This window comes from Buteo buteo, chromosome 1, assembly GCF_964188355.1.
Source record: "Buteo buteo chromosome 1, bButBut1.hap1.1, whole genome shotgun sequence".
In the NCBI taxonomy this organism is placed as follows: Eukaryota; Metazoa; Chordata; class Aves; order Accipitriformes; family Accipitridae; genus Buteo; species Buteo buteo.
Window position 1 is genome coordinate 41,595,474 of NC_134171.1, and position 20,691 is coordinate 41,616,164.

Below are 20,691 nucleotides of genomic sequence, written 5' to 3' on the forward strand. Positions count from 1 at the left end.
TATTTTTAAGCTTCTATTTTATTCTTGACAATCTTATCTCTGGAAGGCAGCATAACTGCAGCAATTGCACATCTCATTTCAGAAAAATAAAGAAACATTCATTTTCCATTTTAATGGTTTACTGGAAACTAGTTCACAGGTAATGAAGAGACTGATGATGAATGAAAATGAAAAACAGCAAGACCCAATTACTCACCCGTGCTAGGCTGGTTCCAGAAGGGACTTTATATGGGACATACTTCCTGTAGATATGCCCAACTCGAGAGCATGGAACATCAAACATGCCACCTCCACACATCCACACCTGGAAAGGAGACAGAAAGCAAGTGAAAGAATGATTCCTGGAAACAAAGGAGGCAAAAAAGGCATTTTAAGTAATGGGTATGTGAAAATGACACCTTGTTCTGTATTGACCCCTCCCGCAGTCATAGTAGTGGCCTTTTCCATGCTGATAGCTGGGATTAGGTAACATGGCAGACTCTCCTACCTGGGATCTCACTGCAAAAGCAGAGTATGTTCAAAATAAAATCATAAACCAGATTTAGAATATCTACTAATGGTCCTCCTGCAACACAACTAAGATATTATTGTATCTGTTGTTTAAAACGTACAGGATCAAAATTTCAAAAGAAGGCTATGTGAGTAAAACAAGCCATCAATTGGAAGTAAATTTTTCTTTTTTTCCCAAAACACCTGGCTTATATTTTGAATAGTGAATACAGAGCTCAAATATTAAGATGCTCTTCATTTTGCAAGGTTGCTCATTTTGTAAAGAAAAAGGAACAAAAATCAATTTCCTTCTGATCAAATTTATGTAGGCAGAGGCAGAAGAGCATGCTGCTACATTTGATCATTAATACTTTAATACTGAAACAGATGGAACCATCTGGAGTACACAGGTTTGATGCTTCAGGTCTGAGCAACCCAAACTCAGTCAAAACTGACAAGGAGCTGCAAGTACTTCATGGCTCGAAAAATCAAGCTGTATCCTGATGGGCAGCAAGTAGGGAATTCTTCACAGTTCTTCACCTAGCGTGACTAGGTTTTACCAGGTGTACATGAGAGCAAGGTTGTGTGCCATGTCAGAGGAACTATGGCAATCATGCCAAGCTATGGGCATGATTTTCTAAGCTCTGGCAATGCAGAGCCACTGAACTCCAACATGGCTGTTAGATGACTTGCATAGCATATTGACAATATTCATAACTTTCTGATTCAGAAAAAGCAATTTGACTTTGCAAATGAGAGAAATGGAAAACAACACAAAACCACCCCCAAAGTCCCCAAGCAGAACTGTTTAAGTATCCTAAAACAAACCACACAGCAAGAGTTTAAAATAAATTCAGAGTGAAAACACTGGTATTATAAAAATTATTTCCTAATGCTGGCTAAACAATTTTTTGTTCCCCCCAAATTTAGAACAGAATGACTGTTATTCCACGTAAGGGACACTTATGGTCTCAGCTTTCAGCCTTTAGACTGAAAACAAAAAAACCCCCACCCCCCTTCCACCCAATTTAAAAGAAAACCACACCAAAGCTGAGAAAGAGAGAAGGCTTATCCTTTCCATGTCTCTTTATGGGGAGATACATAAAGATGCTTCATGAAACATCTCCATGAATCTAGATGAGAATTTAGGTCCATGCATTACCTATATGAAGGAATTTTATCTGTATTTGATGCACTCTGGAGCAAAATAGTGTGAAATAAGTTTGCAACTGAGGCTAAAGCAGAGCAGAACATAGACAACTGAAACTTTCACCACCAATTTCCATACAGAAAGGAATTAATCCGAAAGTTGATACACTCTGAATTCAAACAACAGTAACCAGACCCTTAAAAAAACAGTATCGGAAAATATGATGTGACCACAAATACTTGACATTCAGCATGAAGCCTGCGGAGAACTATGTGCATCTCTACACTTTTTTACCATACATTTCTTATTCTTCCTCTTTGTCCTGCTCACCGGCTGGCTGTAGCTATTGGCTTTTTGAAATCACGGGAAAACAAAATGATGAATTCCATTCATTTAAAACAACAGTGAAAATGGGGAAGAGTTTGGCCTCTTCTGCTGTGCTTGCCTCTTTGTGTTACAGTGGGTATATCTGCTTGGTCCTAGCAGTGTGGCAGTGAGCTTGGGACTAAATTTTAGTAATCTGAACATGCAGATGCTAAACACTGCAATATGGGATAACCTAGTGCTTCAGCATGACTTAAAGCACTTGCTGGAGGTAGCACATTGGAATTCAGCCCCTGAGACTGACTGTGCTATTCATACTGTGAATGGAGAAGATGGGGGTTAGAGCGAAGGCTTGAGTTGCAAAGTGATTTAGGAAGCTGCTTCTTATGGGTCATTTCTGTACTAGCCCTTACAGTCCCTTAGCTATTAGCCATAGCATCCAGCTGAGACCTGGTAATGAAATGTTTGAGGATCTACACCTCATTGCAGAGCAAACCTAAATAGGCTAGAGTAAATGTTTAAGGAAGGTTTGAAACCACCGAAAGTGGGGCAAGATCATGTGCTTGGCTTTGTCCTGAAATTCCACGGACACCCTTGCACAGTTGGGTACAGCTGAGAGCTTCTCAGGAAGCTGCTACTTACCACCTCCCATCACAGAGTTAACTAAGGCATAGGAGCTCTGGGCAGGTGCTTTTGGTGCACGCTAGCATCTCAGAAGAGGAAGCAAATTTTGCAGGTTAGTGGCACAGGGTAATAAAGGCAGCTGTCCTGGGCATCACTCTGCCAAATGGAAACACGTATGTTGACGGAATGAAGAGTATTTCAGTACCTATTTCTGCGGTGAGGATATCCCGTCTGGTCTCCTAGTGAGCACAGTCCTTCTCAGGGAGGAAATTTACTGGTGGGTTGGAAATGGAGACCCAAATGAATGCTCTCCATGCCAAAATAGCTCATTACCACCCAGAGCAGTCTTTCAATGCCATGTAGACATGACCATTATTTTCTTTTCAAAAACATTTTGTAAAATCTGCTTCTTAAAGAAAGCCTTGAAATCCTCACCCATTTTAACACGTCACCTAATTCACTGGAAAACATGTTCATAAACATATTAAAAAATCATAAAAATGATAGTGTTAAAATAAGTTGGGTAATGCCATCGTTAGAAAAACCCCATTAATCACTTTTCTACCAATACTTTGTTTGTAGGGTACATCACTTGTACCTTTTTTAGTGGGAACCTCCTCTCTGTAGCTGTCTTCAAACAACTCAGTGTACCAATGAAAGTGCAGACCTGTATTTACTATTTGTGCTTTTTTAAAAAATTAAGGTATGATTTCAAAGGCTAGACAAGATATTACAGTGATTAATCAAGGTTTCTTAGCCTTTGAAGATTGGACAGCATAGCAGTTTGACTCAGACGAAGGTCAGCCACAGAACAAATTTAAAAGACAAGAAAGCAGAAATAGATGTATATAGGCCAGTATTACTTTAACTCAGACAATGAAAGCTGAAGTAGACATATACTGCATTTCCTCTCAAGCAGTAGGGTATCAGTAAAAAAGAATAAGAAAAGAAAAGGAGAAAAGGAATTAGAAAAAAAACCTGTCAGATATGCTGAGGCAATAACAAGTGGGAGGAAATAACACTTTGTGTTAGGCTTATATTTGATAGATAGAAAACTTGAAAATGCTGTGCTGCACCTGAGGTGCGCTGTGCAGGGTAATTGAAATGAATCTTGGGCTGCCTTGAAGGACATTTAGCAGCTGTTCCTATTTATCTTTCAGCTTCAGAATTATTTTAAAAGCATTTTTTATATTTTCCTGGGAAGATCAATTCTGGCAACTTTGTCTTTCAAATGTGCATTTTTATGTTCACATGCACTAAATGCAAGAAATTGGAGAATGACTTCTGTGTTAAATATTACAGACCTCCAGTGTACCACAAAAGGAATTCAGGTGGTGTGGGACATTTGGCAAAATGATATCACAACACTGATGCATCTCTGTTTATCTAAGGAGCAAGCTGTGAAACTCTCAAGATAGCTAATGTCTCTTTCTTACAAAAGCAATGAATCTGGTCTGCAGCTGAGATATAAAAACCAAAGACGAAACCCAAACAATGCAATTTCAGCTTGAAAAGATCAAAAGAAGAGTAGTTTATGCGTCAACTATATACTATATCACAATTTATCTTTATATAGCTCCTTCCAATAGAATGTTGCAAAACACTTTATAGGGAAGGTTGAAAGCAAAAGGCAGGCATTAACACAAGCTTTAAAAGAGATTAAGCTATGGTTACGTGGCTTTGTTCCTGACTGAAGCTTAGATGTCACAGATGCATTTTTTGGCTCTGTTCTATAGCTCTTGTGAGATTTTGGGTGAATCACCCTCTTTTCACATCACTCTGTCTTTAAAATTGAATTCTGCTTGCTCTTGTGGTTTTTTTCCCCTTGTCTTATCTCTCTAGTTTATGAGTGATCCAGCCTGGGGACTCTCTGGAAAATGTAAATACTCTGCACGAGAGAATGAGACTCAAATCCATATGCTACACTGTAATCATAATTACTGCAGTAAGAGACTCATGATTTTTAGCAGTGGAGGATGTGTTGCTGTGGAACAGGAACATAAACATACAGCAAATTATGTAAAAGATTGAGGGGGGACTGAATGGATTTTGGATCAGGCTTCAAAACTAATTGAGAAACATACTGCTGCCGAGTCAGTAACAAGACAAACAACAGTGAGAGACACCAAAATGGATGGAAAAACCAAACAAACAGTAAACTGGTGGAAGAGGAATATAAAGTACATCATGCAAAGCTGTCAGCATGGTGCTCTCAGCATTGTGCAAGAGGGTTGGACTACAGACAGAACAAATGTATTACCACAGTGGGGTTGAAAAAGTTGTAGAAAATAAGAATATAAAAACTTTATGGGATTTTTCAGTCACTCTTCCTGAAATAAGCGCCAAAAGAACAGATTTAGCAGTTGTAGAAAAGGAGAAAGAATACTTTCCTGTGAACTTTTCCACGTATTGAGAATGTTCAGCTAAATGTAAGAAAAAATTGAGAAATAGGATCACTGACTGCAAATCTGCAGTCAATGAGTTCACAAACAGCAAAACCATTTACTTGTGGTGCAGTGGGATTTCCTGTCAGAGATATTAAAACTGTACCGTGTAAACTGGGAACTGATGACTGTGGCTATTTCAACAATACTCACCGGCACCTCTAAAATGCTGAGAAAAGTGGCAATATTCCATGTTTGGCAGTTCTTCATATAGATTACAACTGCATTGACAAGTGGTAATGCTCCCCCACTCCCTAACTCCTGCCAAAATTGCCAGCAGTGGAGGGAATTAATGATGATGATAAAGAAAGGGATTAATGAACTTGGAGGGGTGTGTTGGAAAACAGGGACGAAGAGAATCTGGAAGATGTGTCAGCATGGATAAGCATAAAACAACTCTAGATATAGGTGACTAGCTTCAAAGAGGTTAGGGTATCACCATTAGCATTTTTGTTAGGGTATGATTTACAATGCCTAAGGAACATCCAGTGTAAAGAATTGTACCAGGTGTGCACGACAAGGTTTTGGTAGCAAGGGGGGGGCTACAGGGGTGGCTTCTGTGAGAAGCTGCTAGAAGCTTCCCCCATGTCTGACAGAGCCGATGTCAGCCAGCTCCAAGACAGACTCGCCACTGGCCAAGGCCGAGCCCATCAGTGATGGTGGTAGCGCCTCTGTGATAACATATTTAAGAAGGGAAAAAAGTTGCAGTGGGCACAGAAACAGCAGCCAGAGAAAGGAGTGAGCACATGTGAGAGACACAACCCTGCGGACACCAAGGTCAGTGAAGAAGGAAGGGGAGGAGATGCTCCAGGCACCAGAGCAGAGATTCCCCTGCAGCCCATGGTGAAGACCCTGGTGAGGCAGGCTGTCCCCCTGCAGTCCAGGGAGGTCCACGGTGGAGCAGATCTCCACCTGCAGCCCGGGGAGGACCCCACGCCGGAGCAGGGGGATGCCCGAAGGAGGCTGTGACCCCATGAGAAGCCTGTGCTGGAGCAGGCTCCTGGTAGGACCTATGGACCCCTGGAGAGAGAAGCCCACACTGGAGCAGGTTTTCTGGCAGGACTTGTGACCCCGCGGGGGACCCACGCTGGAGCAGTCTGTGCCTGAAGGACTGCAGCCCGTGGGAAGGGTCCCACACTGGAGCAGTTCATGAAGCACCACAGCCCATGAGAAGGGCTCATGTTGGAGAAGTTCGTGGAGGACTGTCTCCCATGGGAGGGACTCCACGCTGGAACGTGGGAAGAGTGTGAGGAGTCCTCCTCTGCAGAGGAAGGAGTGGCAGAGACAACGTGTGATGAACTGACCACAACCCCCTTTCCCCGTCCCCCTGTGCTGCTGGAGGGGAGGAGGTAGAGAAAATTTGGAGCAGAGTTAAGCCCAGGAAGAAGGGACAGCTGGGGAGAAGGTGTTTTAAGATTTGGTTTTATTTCTCATTATCCTACTCTGATCTGATTAGTAATAAATTAAATTAATTTTTCCTCAAGTCGAGTCTGTTTTGCCCGTGACAGTAATCTGTGAGTGATCTCTCCCTGCCCTTATCTCAACCCACGAGCCTTTTGTTATATTTTCTCTCCCCTGTCGAGCTGAGGAGGGGAGTGATAGAGTGACTTTGGTGGGCACCTGGGGTCCAGCCAGGGTCAACTCACCACAAGGATCTTCAGCCAACACAGGAGATTTCACTACTCTACATTTTGGAGATTACTACCTAAACTGTGCCTTTCTAAGAGATTTAAATTTAGGATTTCCTATATAGTGGCTTCCCTGGTTACTGAGAAGAGATGCTATTAATCAGGTTAGGTCCAGCGCCTTGCCAGCTTTCACAAGTCTAGCACACGCTGAACAGTATCATCAGTAAGATATCATACATCTTTTTAATTAAAAAATTGATCCTGAGGTTATGCTGCCAAAAAAATTAAAATGCTGCACATTATTTCTTATGTAAAAATTAATCTAAGAAACTATTTAATGAAGAGGTCATATTTTGAGACACGGGTTGTGGCTGCCTCACCAGTCACTGAATGTGCATGCATGTGCTCTGATTTGGAAACAGCAGTTAATCAGCATGGCACCCAGCGCTATGCTTGCTGCTGTCCTCTGCAGCAATGTTAGCAAGCAAGAAAAGAACGAAAGAGAAATATGTTGGGGTTTGTAGCCAATGAAATAAAGGTCAAGCAAATTTTTAAGCAGCAGCTTTTTTTAACCTATCTCTTTGTGCTCCTGACAACTCAGCACCTGGAATAGTCACGCCTGAAGTTTGAGGAAGTTTCCTTTCCTGCTATGGCACAATTCCAAATGTCACAGAAACATTGTAAAGTGTACTGTATTTTGGAGAAACATTGCATTATACTGCAGTAAATTTAGATTCACTGCAGATTCACTCTCTGCAGTATCTTTCTCTTTCCGGTGAACACCCTTCCCCCTGAAACACACACAAACATATATTTTTGCTCACACCACCCATCTTCTGTGTCTGTACAATGAGCTAATGCAACCTCCCCTCCAGAAAAGGACTGTTGGTTAGGTCTGTGCTTTGCATTGAAGCCTGGTGTCTGTCACCCCAGGTCACACCTAGTGAAACTGCCAAAGAGAAACATCAAAATTGACACCTTCCCTTCAAGCTTCCCAGCCTGAGTACCTTTCCTAAATCTGCTTCGACCTCTTCTTGTCAGGAACTGCTGCCTGACTCCCCAGGCAACCACTTGTCCTGCTAATCTAATTTTTAATCACTCCTTGAACTCTGTCTAGCATCTTGAACTCATAAAGCAATATGGCTTTGCTATTATTAGTGATTCCTTTGAGCTAGCATGATGGCCCTTGATCCAGCACCAGACTTTAATTCATTGCGTGTCTGGGGTTTGCAAAGTGCAGTAGAAGGTTACAGTGAGCAGAGCAGAGTAGTTGATATTAAGTTTGTGATGAAGAAGCTAGTAATTCCTTAAGTCAGAAGACTTTAGACAAACTATTTTACTGAGTCTTGACTAGCACAGATCTAGCCATCATACTTTTCTGAAAGATCCAATTTCTTTGACTCTCTAAGCCCACACTTTGCACTCATGGCTTCCCACTTGCTTTGTAGCTAACACTCCTGTAACTTGAGTTGAGGGGATGACTGTGGATGTCTCTGGTACAGTAATGCAGAGGCTTTTGGCTGAGAAGATGCTCTTCCTTAATAGGATCTTAATTGTTAAGTGTTTTTTTCCCTGTATAATGTGTGATTGCTTCTGTGGAGTGGAGTTTCATTCCAACATCTAGGAAATTCTTCTCCAAACAAAATTAGGCCAGAGAATATCAAACATACACTGTTTCTTAAACATTATTCCACATTTGCCACCAGTGAATTTGGACATATAAACATGATATCTGACACGCACATTTGTGAAAAATCTTCCTGAGCATACCTGGAAGCTTTCCTTTGCATCAAAACATTAGCGATGCTAATTAAAGACATGCCACAGCTTACTTGGACTCTGTAGTACCTGGATCTACTGCTAAATTGTAAAGCAGAAGGGTTACAGTAGTCTGTCGATCCACAGAGTTTAAAATGCATCACTGAGGACCAGAAATGATCTGCAAACACTCCTCACTCCAGCTCACAGAGCAGGGCAACCAGTTCAAGATGAACCAGACACTACTCCATTTCAGGGAGCACATGACAGCTCTCGCTCTGGCATGCATCCCTCCATAACTACATCACTGTATTATTATTTGAATTAACCACAAGAATCCCCAGTCTGACATTGGGGAGGTCATGTCATCAGCATGGTCTCTGTTTATAGTACACAGATTGTTTACTTATTTACCCTTATATTGCAGCTTTCGTACAAATAAATCTCAAAGTTAAAAATGAGATAATGAAGGACATAAAAGGAACACTGTGTCTGTCTCTGAGGTTAAAGATCAGCCTGAAACAGTCCTCTAAACACAAATTTGCCACAGTTACAGGACTTTTCAAATTGGCTTCTTTTTGCGACTTCTTAATGCAAATCAGTCCTATTTTTACAAAATACTTAAGAATTAGTTGAATCAAAGATGAAACATGTGAGAATAGCTAACTATCTGGTGGTTAGAGATGTTCTTGAGGCAGGACGCTCCAAATAATTATATGCCAAGCAAAATAACATTAATGTGAGACATGGCATCAACACAGGGCACCCATCCTATGACACTTCCACAGGTCATAGATGTGGACACTCTAAGAAAAGGTAAGATGTAGTTTCAGACCCACTCAAGTAGCTGAGGAAACTGAACGAGGCTGGTCGTCCAGCTTTTTCACTGGCTTTGTGAATTACAGAGAGATGGAAAGTCCACCATCTTCCCACGTTTTGTGAATAAAGCTGGTAAATTAAACTGTCTAGCTAACTTGTCCTCATTTAAATAAGTTTTCAGATGACTGAATCTATAGCTACAGTAGAAACTGTTGAAGCAGAAACCTTTCCCAAGCTGATATTGGTGATTCTGATATAATAAACCCCAGTCCTTTCTGTTTCTCCCTTCTGCCTCCATGATTTTTCTCCCATTTTTTTGTCATTCCAAATCAAACAGCAGTCTTCTTTTTAAAACTTACATCTGTTAAATCCTTCCAAAAGGAAGTTGTTCCTATTTGGCAATCATTTCTAAAGAGTATTTTTTTCTTCTTTTAACACTAATAAGAAAGGACAGGGACCCTAAGGTTAGTGTATGCTAATGAGATGAATCAGGAGATATGACTGAAATGAGACCCAGTGTGACACAGCTGCCTCCAAAAAAACCTATCACTTGAGCAAAACACACTGGGACAATCTAGTATCTCAATTTCCAGTGCTGTTACCATGGTTTCTATACAAGGACTGGAGAGCATTACAAGTATATTCTTTGTGATGATGAATAAAAGGAATATTTGAAATAGGATAATAAAATCATGGGTGACCTGTCAGAGACCATTGTGACAGCTACTAGTGACTACTTACATTTGCCTGTGAAACAAGCTAAATAGACAAAAAGTAAATCAATATATTCTAAATACACTGCCTAGCTATTGGGTTTCCCCTGCCTTCCTGTTCTATTTTACTGGGGTATAAAAATGATATGGAGAAACAGGAGAGTAGCACAGTTAATACAAACCATTTCACTGTTCTTGAGAACTGCAAAGACAGCCTGGCAGTCCAGTGTCGGGTCACGCTGTATGTTTTGTTCAACAGAATGGCCTCAGCTCTGTTGTTTTAATCACTGCTGAAACTCAGATTCAGCAAGATGCATGATATTAGTCATGGCTGACATAGTGAATTTATTTACTGAGCTTTACACTATCGGAGTTTGGAAGTAGGTTGGAAAGATCCTGAAGCTAAATGTGAATCATAATTTCAGTTCCAAGCTTTATGCAAATATGCTTGACTCAATTCATCTATGTCATGAAATTCTATCAAGTCATTAAAAATCTTTGCATGTAGAGGCCATGAGGTAAAGTTCTTATGTCTTTGGGAATACTAGACCACAATAAACTCAATTTTCAAGATTAGACATGTTAGTCCTCATCAAACTAACTGAAATACGTATTTTACATGTGGAAAGTAACAAGACTTTCAACTTGACATGTAAAAGCCAAGTAACTGATTTGAATACACACGTCCACATGAAGGGCATAAGGATATACCGTGGCTGGTTGTACATAACCTGAGCGCTTGAAAACTCCCCATATATTTTGTCATTACAATAATTCAAATGCAATTAAAAAATCATCTGATTTTGAAAAGCTGGCCTGTAGATAACAGTTGACAGCAGACAAGCCAGTCTAGTGATTCACTGCTACTGAAAGGGGTCCTTCTGCCTATGACTTTCTTTTTCCATTTCCACCCATTTCCCTGAGCTGACTCCAGGGGAGTCTACCCCTAGAGATGATTAAACTTGTTGATCTGGGCAGAAAATTATGCAATTTTCTTTTTTTCTGGATTAGTTCTCTGTGGGCTTATTGAGCTGAGCTCAGCACTTGATCATGAAGTAAATGCAGCATCTGAGAGAAGGTAAATGGAGAAGACGACAAAAGGGACAAGGTAGAACCTCATTCTTTGATGGTGGTAAGCTACCACATTTTCAGAGGGAACTGCACTCAGTGTGATTTTTGTATGGCTTCTAGAGTGTATGTTTATGGCATAATTCTCTGAAATTAGTGGGAATTCCTAAAGAAAAAAGTAGTATTGTACTTACCTTACCTTAATTTACCTTAAAGGACTTACCTTAAAGGAGATTTCATACTGCTCTCCTCCCCATATTTCTAATCCCGGGTCATAGCCTCCCAGCTGCCAAAACCACTTCCGGTTAACGGCAAATAGACCTCCAGCCATTACAGGAGACCTGAAGGATGGATAAAACAATACAAACAGTAATGAAGATGTTTGGACCATGCGTGTGCGTCCGTGCGCGCACCTGTGTCTGTGTTTGTGTGAATGTAGCTGGGCTGGCTTCCACAACTGCAAAGCTATGGAAGGCATAGACAAAAAGTACTGTAAACAAACAACATTTACCTTTATTCACCCCAAAATGGACTCTAGATGAGAAACAGGCAATGTGATAGACATGTAGATAGATATAGAGCATGGCAGACAGTCATGCACAAACTCCTTTTTAAAAAAAAATCAAATTCTGTTCATTACTGAATAAACCCATATAACAGAAAAAGAAAGGGACTCTGGAAACCTGCCAAAGTGTTTAATGTGGTCTCAGTACACCATGCGAAGTAACTCACATTTGAAAGTTAGCAAAACTTTTCAATTCATTTCAATCTCATAGGTGCTGGCTAGAGAAGGCAGAAAGGTGACAGCGGATGGCTACAGAGCAGCTGTTGGGAGTTAAATCTGCTTCTCTGCAGCAGCATTTAAAACTCCTAAACTTTGTCTCACAGTGGTAATTTAACTCATAGGCAAATAATTTGCTATGTTTCCATTTATTCCATGAACAAACATGTGGAATTTACTTGAATTAACTCAGCCTTTTCCACAGATAATACAGAAAACACATGGGATATTTAAAGTTAGTGTTAGAGAATATTAATGAAAAATGCATTTTTAATTTCTAAGCAGGAATTTTGTACTGGATACTAAGCTTTTTTTTTTTTTTTTTCACTACCAAGAAGACCATGTTTCTAATGCAGTAAATACATTGACAGCTCTCAGGATTTAAATGTTGCTCACTGATTCCTTGAAGTTGTGGTGGCAGGGGGATACAAATGGATCACCACTGAACAGGAAGGAGACAACAGGCTGAAGAAAGTCCAACCCAACTGCTCAGTTCACTCAGTGCAGGTCAACACTTGCCTTCTGAGTTTTAGAGCAAGAGGCTAAAAGGAACACATTCCTGTGGATGGCTGGTCAGCAAAAGAAAAGACACGTAACGTAGGAGACACCTAGATGGCTTCCAGGCAGTGCTTCCTTATCGGAGAATAGACATGAAACTGGATCCTATGCCGTGTGCTTTGTAACACTGCAGCCCCTGAGGGAAAATTATCCCACCTAGGGGCATTTTTGTTCTAAATTACTATTGGTGGTTTGTTTGGGGCTATGGAAGCAGATGGTACCATCCCTGAAGAACCGACTGGAAAATAAAAACTTCCCTCTTTGCCACTGATTTAGGATTTGGCAGTGAACTCAGGACTGGTAGGTATCACAGGAATCCATGCGTAAGTTAGAGGTTTATTCAAGAGGACATGAAATTAATGGAACAACATTCTGCCATATTTTTTCTGCCTTAACACTTTTTATATTGCTATCATTTATCCAAGCCAGTGGAGAAGATAAAATAGCAAGCAGACAGCTGAGTGGCCTTTGCCACCATTAGGATGCCAGCGAATCCCCACATGCATGAATGTTAGAAAATGATCCTCTCACCTGCAATCATGGTAATGAAAAACATTATGGATATTTTGCCTTTCACTTCTATAAGATAGCTTTTTAAATATATAGATTTTAGATTATATCTTATATTAAACTACCCATTTTCATGACTAGGGACCTCTGTTTTTAACAGACTAATTCTATTTTCCTTTAGAGATTATATTTTTAAAAGCACATAGAAGCTTTGGGAAACAAAGCTGCAATACTCTAACTGGCAAGGCCGTGCACTGTAGCATACACTGAATGCTAACAGTTTTTTACTTTTATTGACATTTCATACCTCAAATATTGACTGTTCTTTCCACATACGAATAAATTCAATGGAGATTTTATTAGAAACCTTCCCTTGGGGATTCTGACTACTACAACACATTTTCAATTCCTACTGAAACAAACCTAATTACAACATGCCCTTTGTGACTTCAAGTTCTAAATAATCAAAACACAATGTCCTTTTATAAAGATGGACTTGCATGGAGAATGCTTATAACTAAATCATTACTGGCAGAAGAAATGAAGTCCCAGAAATCACTGGGGAAATGCAGCATTTGTCCAATTCTCTTAAGTACAATATCTTTCATGAGCATTTCTCTTGACACAGTGAATGGCCTAAGAAAAAGGCAGGTGAATCAGATGGAAGATGAAAAAATCAGAGATTTCAAATTGCAAAATAATTGGCAGATACTTACAAATGATACTTTATAACTAATCTGCAGATTTTCCAGTGATAATACTGAGTAAAGAAACCCCTTGTTATTTAGATGCGAAAGTTCAGAACATTTATTACAATTAGCAAAACTACCAAACAACGCCTGGAACAGCAGCAAACTCATAGCTCTTGCACTTACTGAAAAAAAGGAAGGAAAAAAGAAATTGCGTGTAATATTGCTCCATTCATTCTTGTTCCACAATATGTTCTGACATTTGTTGTTTTGCAGGAAGAGCAATGGAGAGGACAACCAGGACGGCTTTCTGGTTTTCACTGGAGTGGGATGAGCAATAAGCTATGTGAACCTGACCACTTGGCACAGGATATATATTCTGCTCCATGCCGCAAGCAGCTGCTGCTGAATAGGCCTTAAATTGTCTCCAAAATATGAAGACAAGAGTCCATTCCTACAATCATGACTGATATGAAAAGTCCTTTTGTAGTCAATAGAATCACTCACACAGATAAGAACTGCCCCGAGCCCAAAGGAGAAGAATTAATCTCTTGTTTAATGGCTTCTGTATAGAAATGTCAAGTATCAAGCTATGTTTATAGAAGTAATTTGTCATGAAATGTCCTACTCGGGACACTTAAACAATCAGACTTGAGCTACTGTAGGGTAATATTATGTGAGTAATTACAGTGGGAAGCTGTAAAATACTTATAGTCAAAAACTGAAAAGGACAAAGACTTCCAAAACATTGGAAAAGCTGGAAAGGCTAAGGCTGCTAAACTTAAAAACAGTTATAAAAACATTCCACATGAGAAGTACTGCACAGACTCACTGACTATATCTAGAAGAACAATATTGCAGTTAAAAGTCAGCTGATCAAAAAATGGCCCAAGAGGTCACAGATTCCTGTGCTGAGACAGGAAAAGAGTTTGATTTAGTGAGACTGCAAAAAAAACCCCCACCTCAACACAAGCCAGCAAAGAATTTTGTAACTTCTCATAATTTACATGCAGAGGAAGAAAAGAGATCATCTGTGAATTTTTAAGGTAAGAGAAAGAATGACACGGACTTAAAAGGAGTGTGAAGTTACTTGCATTAGAAGCGACTGTGGTATATTGCAAACAAATGAACTGCATAGCAGGGGTCTGGAATCATTACACTGCAAGAGTGATATATACAGTGCACCTAAAGGATTCGTGAAGATGTGAAAAGGAAAGAGGAGCTTTGACAGCATGCACAAAGACACTTAGGAAAGTACCTGTGCTAGATGACGTGTGTAGTAGGTATGCTGATGTTGAGACTGGAAGATGCCCAATGACACATCTATTTAGTGTTGTATGTCAGTAGGTGAACGTAGGTTTTGTGATCTATTATTCAACATAAAGAAAACATTACACTGTGCATTGATCATTGTTGAACTGAGATGATGCTGCTGCATGCTGGGGCACTTCGGAAAGGGCTGATAGGGATCACCTGCTTGGAACAGCTGAAATTTGGTCATTATAATCATATCCAGTGAATGGCATATTGCACTATGCATCTCTTTGTATAATCCAGACTGATTAAAGGCTCTGTGCTGACCTACCAAACAGAAACAGATGAGTGCCGAAAAGATGTGTCCACCTCATGCAGAATATGTTAGACAAACTGACCTTCAGTGCCAAACCAACTGGCACGCAGTACAAAAACCGGAGTAAATGTCAGTCCCCATCAGGAGTCAGCGCTGGGTCCTGCTGAGCTTGGGGAGTCACGGATGTGACAGATGAGAAGGAAGGGGTCTGTGTTGCTGCTGGCACAGTGACAGTCCCAGAAATGACTGGTGACCTACTGAGTGCAGCTTTGAGCTGGGCTTGTGCACTTTTTATAGTGAATTTCCATGTCTTGTTAATCAAGGAGAGTGCCACCCCACCCTAGTGATACCACACGAAGGCACCTCAGGAGAGGGAATAAATTCAATTAGCTTGTTTCAGTGGTTACTGCTCCTGGTGCTCTCCACTGTCATTTCTGATACTGTACCAAAGCTTCTTAAAGCAAATAGCAGAAGCTGACACTAATCCTAGATAATAAAAGGTTCTACTAAAACTAAAAATAAAATTCTACGTATGTCTAATGTAAAAGACAGACTTGGTCACTCACATGAAGTGAATGCAGAAATAAAAGAAACTGAAATTAAGATGAGTTGATCAACTGGCAAGGAAGTGATATAGATTAATAAAATAAATGACAAAAATATGAACTTAAAGGTTGCTCCAGCTAAAGATAAATTGAGGGGCAGATTCTATACTGTCCATAGAAAAAGATGTTGATGTAGCTGGAATGAATATGGATCAGATTTACTGAATTTTTCAGGAAGTAAAATAAAAAGTGGAATCTTTTCTATACTTAACTCTTTAACCAAATATACTCAAAAATGTATTTTTAAATGTAGTGACTTTTTTACATTTAATATTTCTGTAAGGCACTGTTTTCTTTTACCTTTTATCTATTCTAGCAACATGAGTAATCTCCATGTTTATAAAATCATCAAAATTTACAAAGTAAAACCTGTATCTGACATTAGACTATGGGATTTACTCTTTCCATTTTTCCTCAAGAACAAGCGTCCAGTCTTTTGAACAACTTTTACCCTTGATGAATTTGTGCCCCTGTCTGTACTAAATGATCACATAGGTTTTGCAAACTACTGCATTCCTGATGTCCACATCATTACCTCCTTACAGAGTCTAGAAACAGTACCTTAAAATATATGGCAACTACATAACGAAAAGCTCTGTCTTAAAGTTGATTTGCTCCCCATAAAAGCTGCCTCCACCCCAGTTCATTCACTGTACATTCAAAGCTGTCACCACAGTACACTTTAAATAGCCAGCTGATTTTTTTCCTGTGTTAACATATGTAACTCTGAAGTCCCGACTGTTTATGGTAAGGTACGCCAGCAATTTTCACAAAGCAAACTGAAGATACTCTTGTGCAAATTTGAATTTGTAGAGCTGTATCCCACTGTGCAGACTCCTTCTATACATCCAGTTAGTTTCAGTAATCTGTATTCCCTTATTAAACTGTTGTATAATTTTATTGTCACTCCTAAGCAGCTGGGTTATTCTTATGTTAGTTTTCCTTCACTATATCTTTCTAATGACTTGTTTGCAAAATTCATCATATGTTGATAGATTTAACATGGGTGCACGCTGCCTCCATCTTACCTACAATAAATACCTGTGTATTTCCATGCATGTTTCATACATTTCTACTCACTGGCACCCAGTCAACTATTTTACAAGTGATAATTAAATTGTCCTTGAAGAGGCGTAGCACTAAAATTTCACCCATGTTTATTTCTGTGCTAAAAGTTCTCCTGATTTTTTTTTCAGTCTAAAAGAGCACTCATGCATAGGCTAGCACAAAATGACTAACTTTGCAATGATAAGTATCTTGCTTTTTAAGCAGTTCCATTCAAATTCTAGTCAATGTTGACAATGAAATTATTCCTTTCTCCAGAGCAGAGGTGCATTCAGATTTAGCAGAGTTCCATTATGTTTTAAGTTAAAGTAACATCTTTCTTGAACAACTCAAACTTGTGAAATGCTAATGTGGCAGGAGAGTGGGTACGTACCCAACAGTACCCACTACTGATAGCAGCTGCTTGTGACAGGTTGTGACAAAGTTACACAAGCTTTTCCTGACTTTCTGCTACTTCCCAGTGCAGAAGGCACTGTTATGCTGGATGAAGATCCGGGCTAATTTACTTTGACTCAGACTTTTGCAGCCTACATCTCCACATAATCAACACTCTCTCCACTAAAATTGCAACAAGGCCTCATTTTGATGCCAAATGCGGCAAATTTCTCATGACCAACAGAGGTCAAAAAATTTGGATAAAAATTTGCACTCTTATGTAGTGACTGTTGTTGGAGATTATGAAAGTGCTACACAATCATCAGTTGGTTTCATTACATGAAACTGGTGCAAGTGGCATCATACCTATATCACTTTTTTTGGTATTTAAACAAATATTTTTACAAGTATGAAAAAGACAGAAAAAGGCATCAGGCTTAGTTTTTACATAACCTATCAGTTCAAATCATATTAAAATAGATCATTGTGCTGAAACATGTAGCAGCCAAGTTGTATTACCTAAAAATAACTCACAAGGGCCTACAGAACTACTTTTCATGTTTTAATTAGACTTTTTTTGCGAGGGGGGGGGAATATTAAGATAAAACCCCATTCTTCTCCAATGGACAGCCAGAATGTCAGCTGCAGAGAGTCAGCTACAAAGAAAGCTCTAAAAACGTTTGAGTTTCAGTTTATAAAAATTTGCACTGTGATTTCATCACATGGTTTCTTAGCATATTTTGCATATTTTTCTTAACACATTGCTAAACTTCATTGAAAAAATCATATTGTAAAAGAGTGATAAGCCCTTATGTCGGTAATGACGTTGAGGCCCATTTAGCCTTCCCTCCCATATTTAGAAAATTAATGAAGCTGTAGAAGAGGTGAGTCTGAAGAGAAGGCTTCCCCTTCTCATAATTACCTCTCATAATCCAAGGAAAATCTATCTGAATTATTGTTAGAAGAGATCTACAGGACTCAGACTAAGGAGGTGTGTCAGCAGAAATAAGCATCCTGAAGCAAAAAGAAAATGAAAGCTTCTGGAAATGTCCTACAGGCGAAGGTGTTCAGAAGGATAAAACTGAGGAGCAAAAGAACAACTGGAATATCATGCTGCAAGTCGTAGTAAAGAGACGGGTCCAATACACAAGCAGTCTTACAAGAATGAGACCTGAGCGCTGTAAAAGCAAGAAAGGGGAGCCAAGAGCAGCACTTCTGCTGAACCACATTCATGTCACGAGCAGACATGGATCTTGGACATACAGAGCTCAACTGCAGCAAAAAAACCTTCAGCCTATTAGTAGGAATTGAGTAAGAACTGTTGTGGAGAAAAACCCCAACCTCTAAGCCAAATTTAACACAACTCCATCAATTGACAGTACCTTTTCATATTGATGGGTACCATTTCTATTCAAGGTTGTCCCTTGAAAATATAATCTCTGAAAATTAAAGGTAAAAATAAAGATTGATCTGAGGCAAAATATTACCAACTGTCCCTAAAATAGGAATTTACTTTGTCCCTCCTGGACTTTGGTAACCTCCACTTTGAAGCATATCTAAAACTAAACACAAAAAAAGATATTTTTTTTTTTAAGAAAAAGGATATATTCTTTCTTGACTTGTTTACATTCCCAACTATACTAGCTTCTGCATTTAAAGCTAACCCAAGGTCAGAATTCAAACAGGTAAGTAGTGTTTAGCACAGCCTAAGAATTTCAGAAGTGTAGGAAGGCACCCTGTCTCTGATTATTGTGGAAATCCAATTATTTTGATTATGAAAGCATGATGAACCTCCTACTATAATCCCTCTTAATAACCCCTCTGAGTTATTATGAAACATGAGGCTGGAATTTTAAGGCAATGCCAATATTCTAACCTGAGTGTACAACTTATTTTTAAACAGGAAAAATCTGCTCAAGCTAACAAGGAAATCCCTGTCTATGGAAAGTAACACACAGGTAAATTGACATCTCATTTGAGATTAGACTTCTATTTTCAAATAAGGAACAAAGCCGGCATTGTATCTTTAGATTATCCATCCTGGTTGCACAGTAATTCCATCACCACCTCCCAAGCATTAGGGAATAACAACAGTTCATTAAACCCCATCGCTACCTTCAAGGATGTTCTCTCTGAATATATGGAGGCAGCAGCTAAACAGAATTACTATCCAATTACAATGTTATCTTCCTCTCTTTAGATGTACAGGTATAAACCAGAGAACTAGCTTCCTTTTCCAGTGTTTACTTTTGCTTTATTGAGTTACTTAAGCCCAGTATAGCATCATAAGCAAAGTTTAAAGTCAAGGAGAAATTTTTAAATTTCATTAAAGATGATAAATGATCGCTCTTAAAACAATGCCACTGGCCTGAACATAGGTTCTTATTTCCAAAATAGTCCTTTAATTCAGACCTTGTCTGCCCAAGAGAAATTCCTAGACAAATAATGATAACAAATCCGAACAGTTAGCAGTCTGCTATTAAAAGTTACAGGTAATTCTGATTAAGTTATTTGGATTACTATCACTCTATGACTCTGATTTCTGTAACTCTAAAACGTTATGTACTTATTCCAGATTAAAGTAGATTTAAAGGCACCACAGCTTAGAAAAATAGCTTTGTACGTAATGTGTAAAACTGACTTCAGAACTGGGGATTACAAACTGCTCCAGGAACATACTTTTTTGCGCTGCTCACACCTTCCAGCACAACCTCACAAGCGGACCAAGCCAGCTGGACCATAGAGTGCTCCGGCAGTGCTGCTCACTGTAGCGTCCGCTCTGCAGGCAGGACCAGTGGGGCTGCATCCATCAGACCTGTGTCATTACCTGCGCCATATACACTCCATGGGAGCTGGTAAAACAACTGCTTGGTTCTTTTTATGGATGCCAGCTGAGGAAAAGAGCTCACTCTGATAACTATACTACATGCTGCTGTATAGCACCATATACATATTTGCAACAGTTGGGAAACTTTGAAAAAAAGACAAAAAAGGCAGTCGAATTACAATCACCACCATAAACTCCACACAAAACAGAAGCATTTTTTTTTTCTGGCTCTCCTGCAGCATTTCAGGCTGAAGCTTTGTTTGTGCAACACTGAATGGTTTAGGTGGGCAAATGTGAAGAGCTAGTATTGAAGCCCTGCAAGCAAACGGCAACAGGAGTTTCAGTGGGTTTTCTTTTTTGTTCACCCCACTGTTCATGCACCAGATCAGACTGAATAGTTAGTAAAGGCCATTTCCAGAACAATTCTGAGTTGCAAAGATTTTAAATACGTGGAAGTATAGTTACAATAACCTGCTCGTGATTTTTTAGCAAAGTCTTTTAAGGGGCTGCTGCCTAGCATGCTGATGGAATCGGCTTTTCTTCAGGGTCCCGCAAACTACCCCTAGTGACTCTGATTCAGGCAGACAGAGCCCTCACACTAGGCTAAGTGGATGAGACACACAGTTAATGATATGGCATGTGGTCTGTCATGGAGCTGAGGATGTGGATGAGTATTATTCCATTCATCAGTTCT

The 20,691-nt window shown here is 39.6% G+C and overlaps 1 protein-coding gene across 1 annotated transcript in view; it reads right to left on the bottom strand.

Annotated features, from left to right (window-relative positions):
- GALNTL6 (polypeptide N-acetylgalactosaminyltransferase like 6) overlaps positions 1 to 20,691 on the bottom strand; it is a 505,591-nt gene that overhangs the window by 34,101 nt on the left and 450,799 nt on the right. The window contains exons 7-8 of the mRNA XM_075028453.1: positions 11,241 to 11,358; positions 197 to 304 (exon numbers count right to left, since the gene is read on the bottom strand). Of these exons, the coding sequence (XP_074884554.1) occupies positions 197 to 304; positions 11,241 to 11,358 (226 nt within the window). The remainder of the gene's footprint in view (positions 1 to 196; positions 305 to 11,240; positions 11,359 to 20,691) is intronic.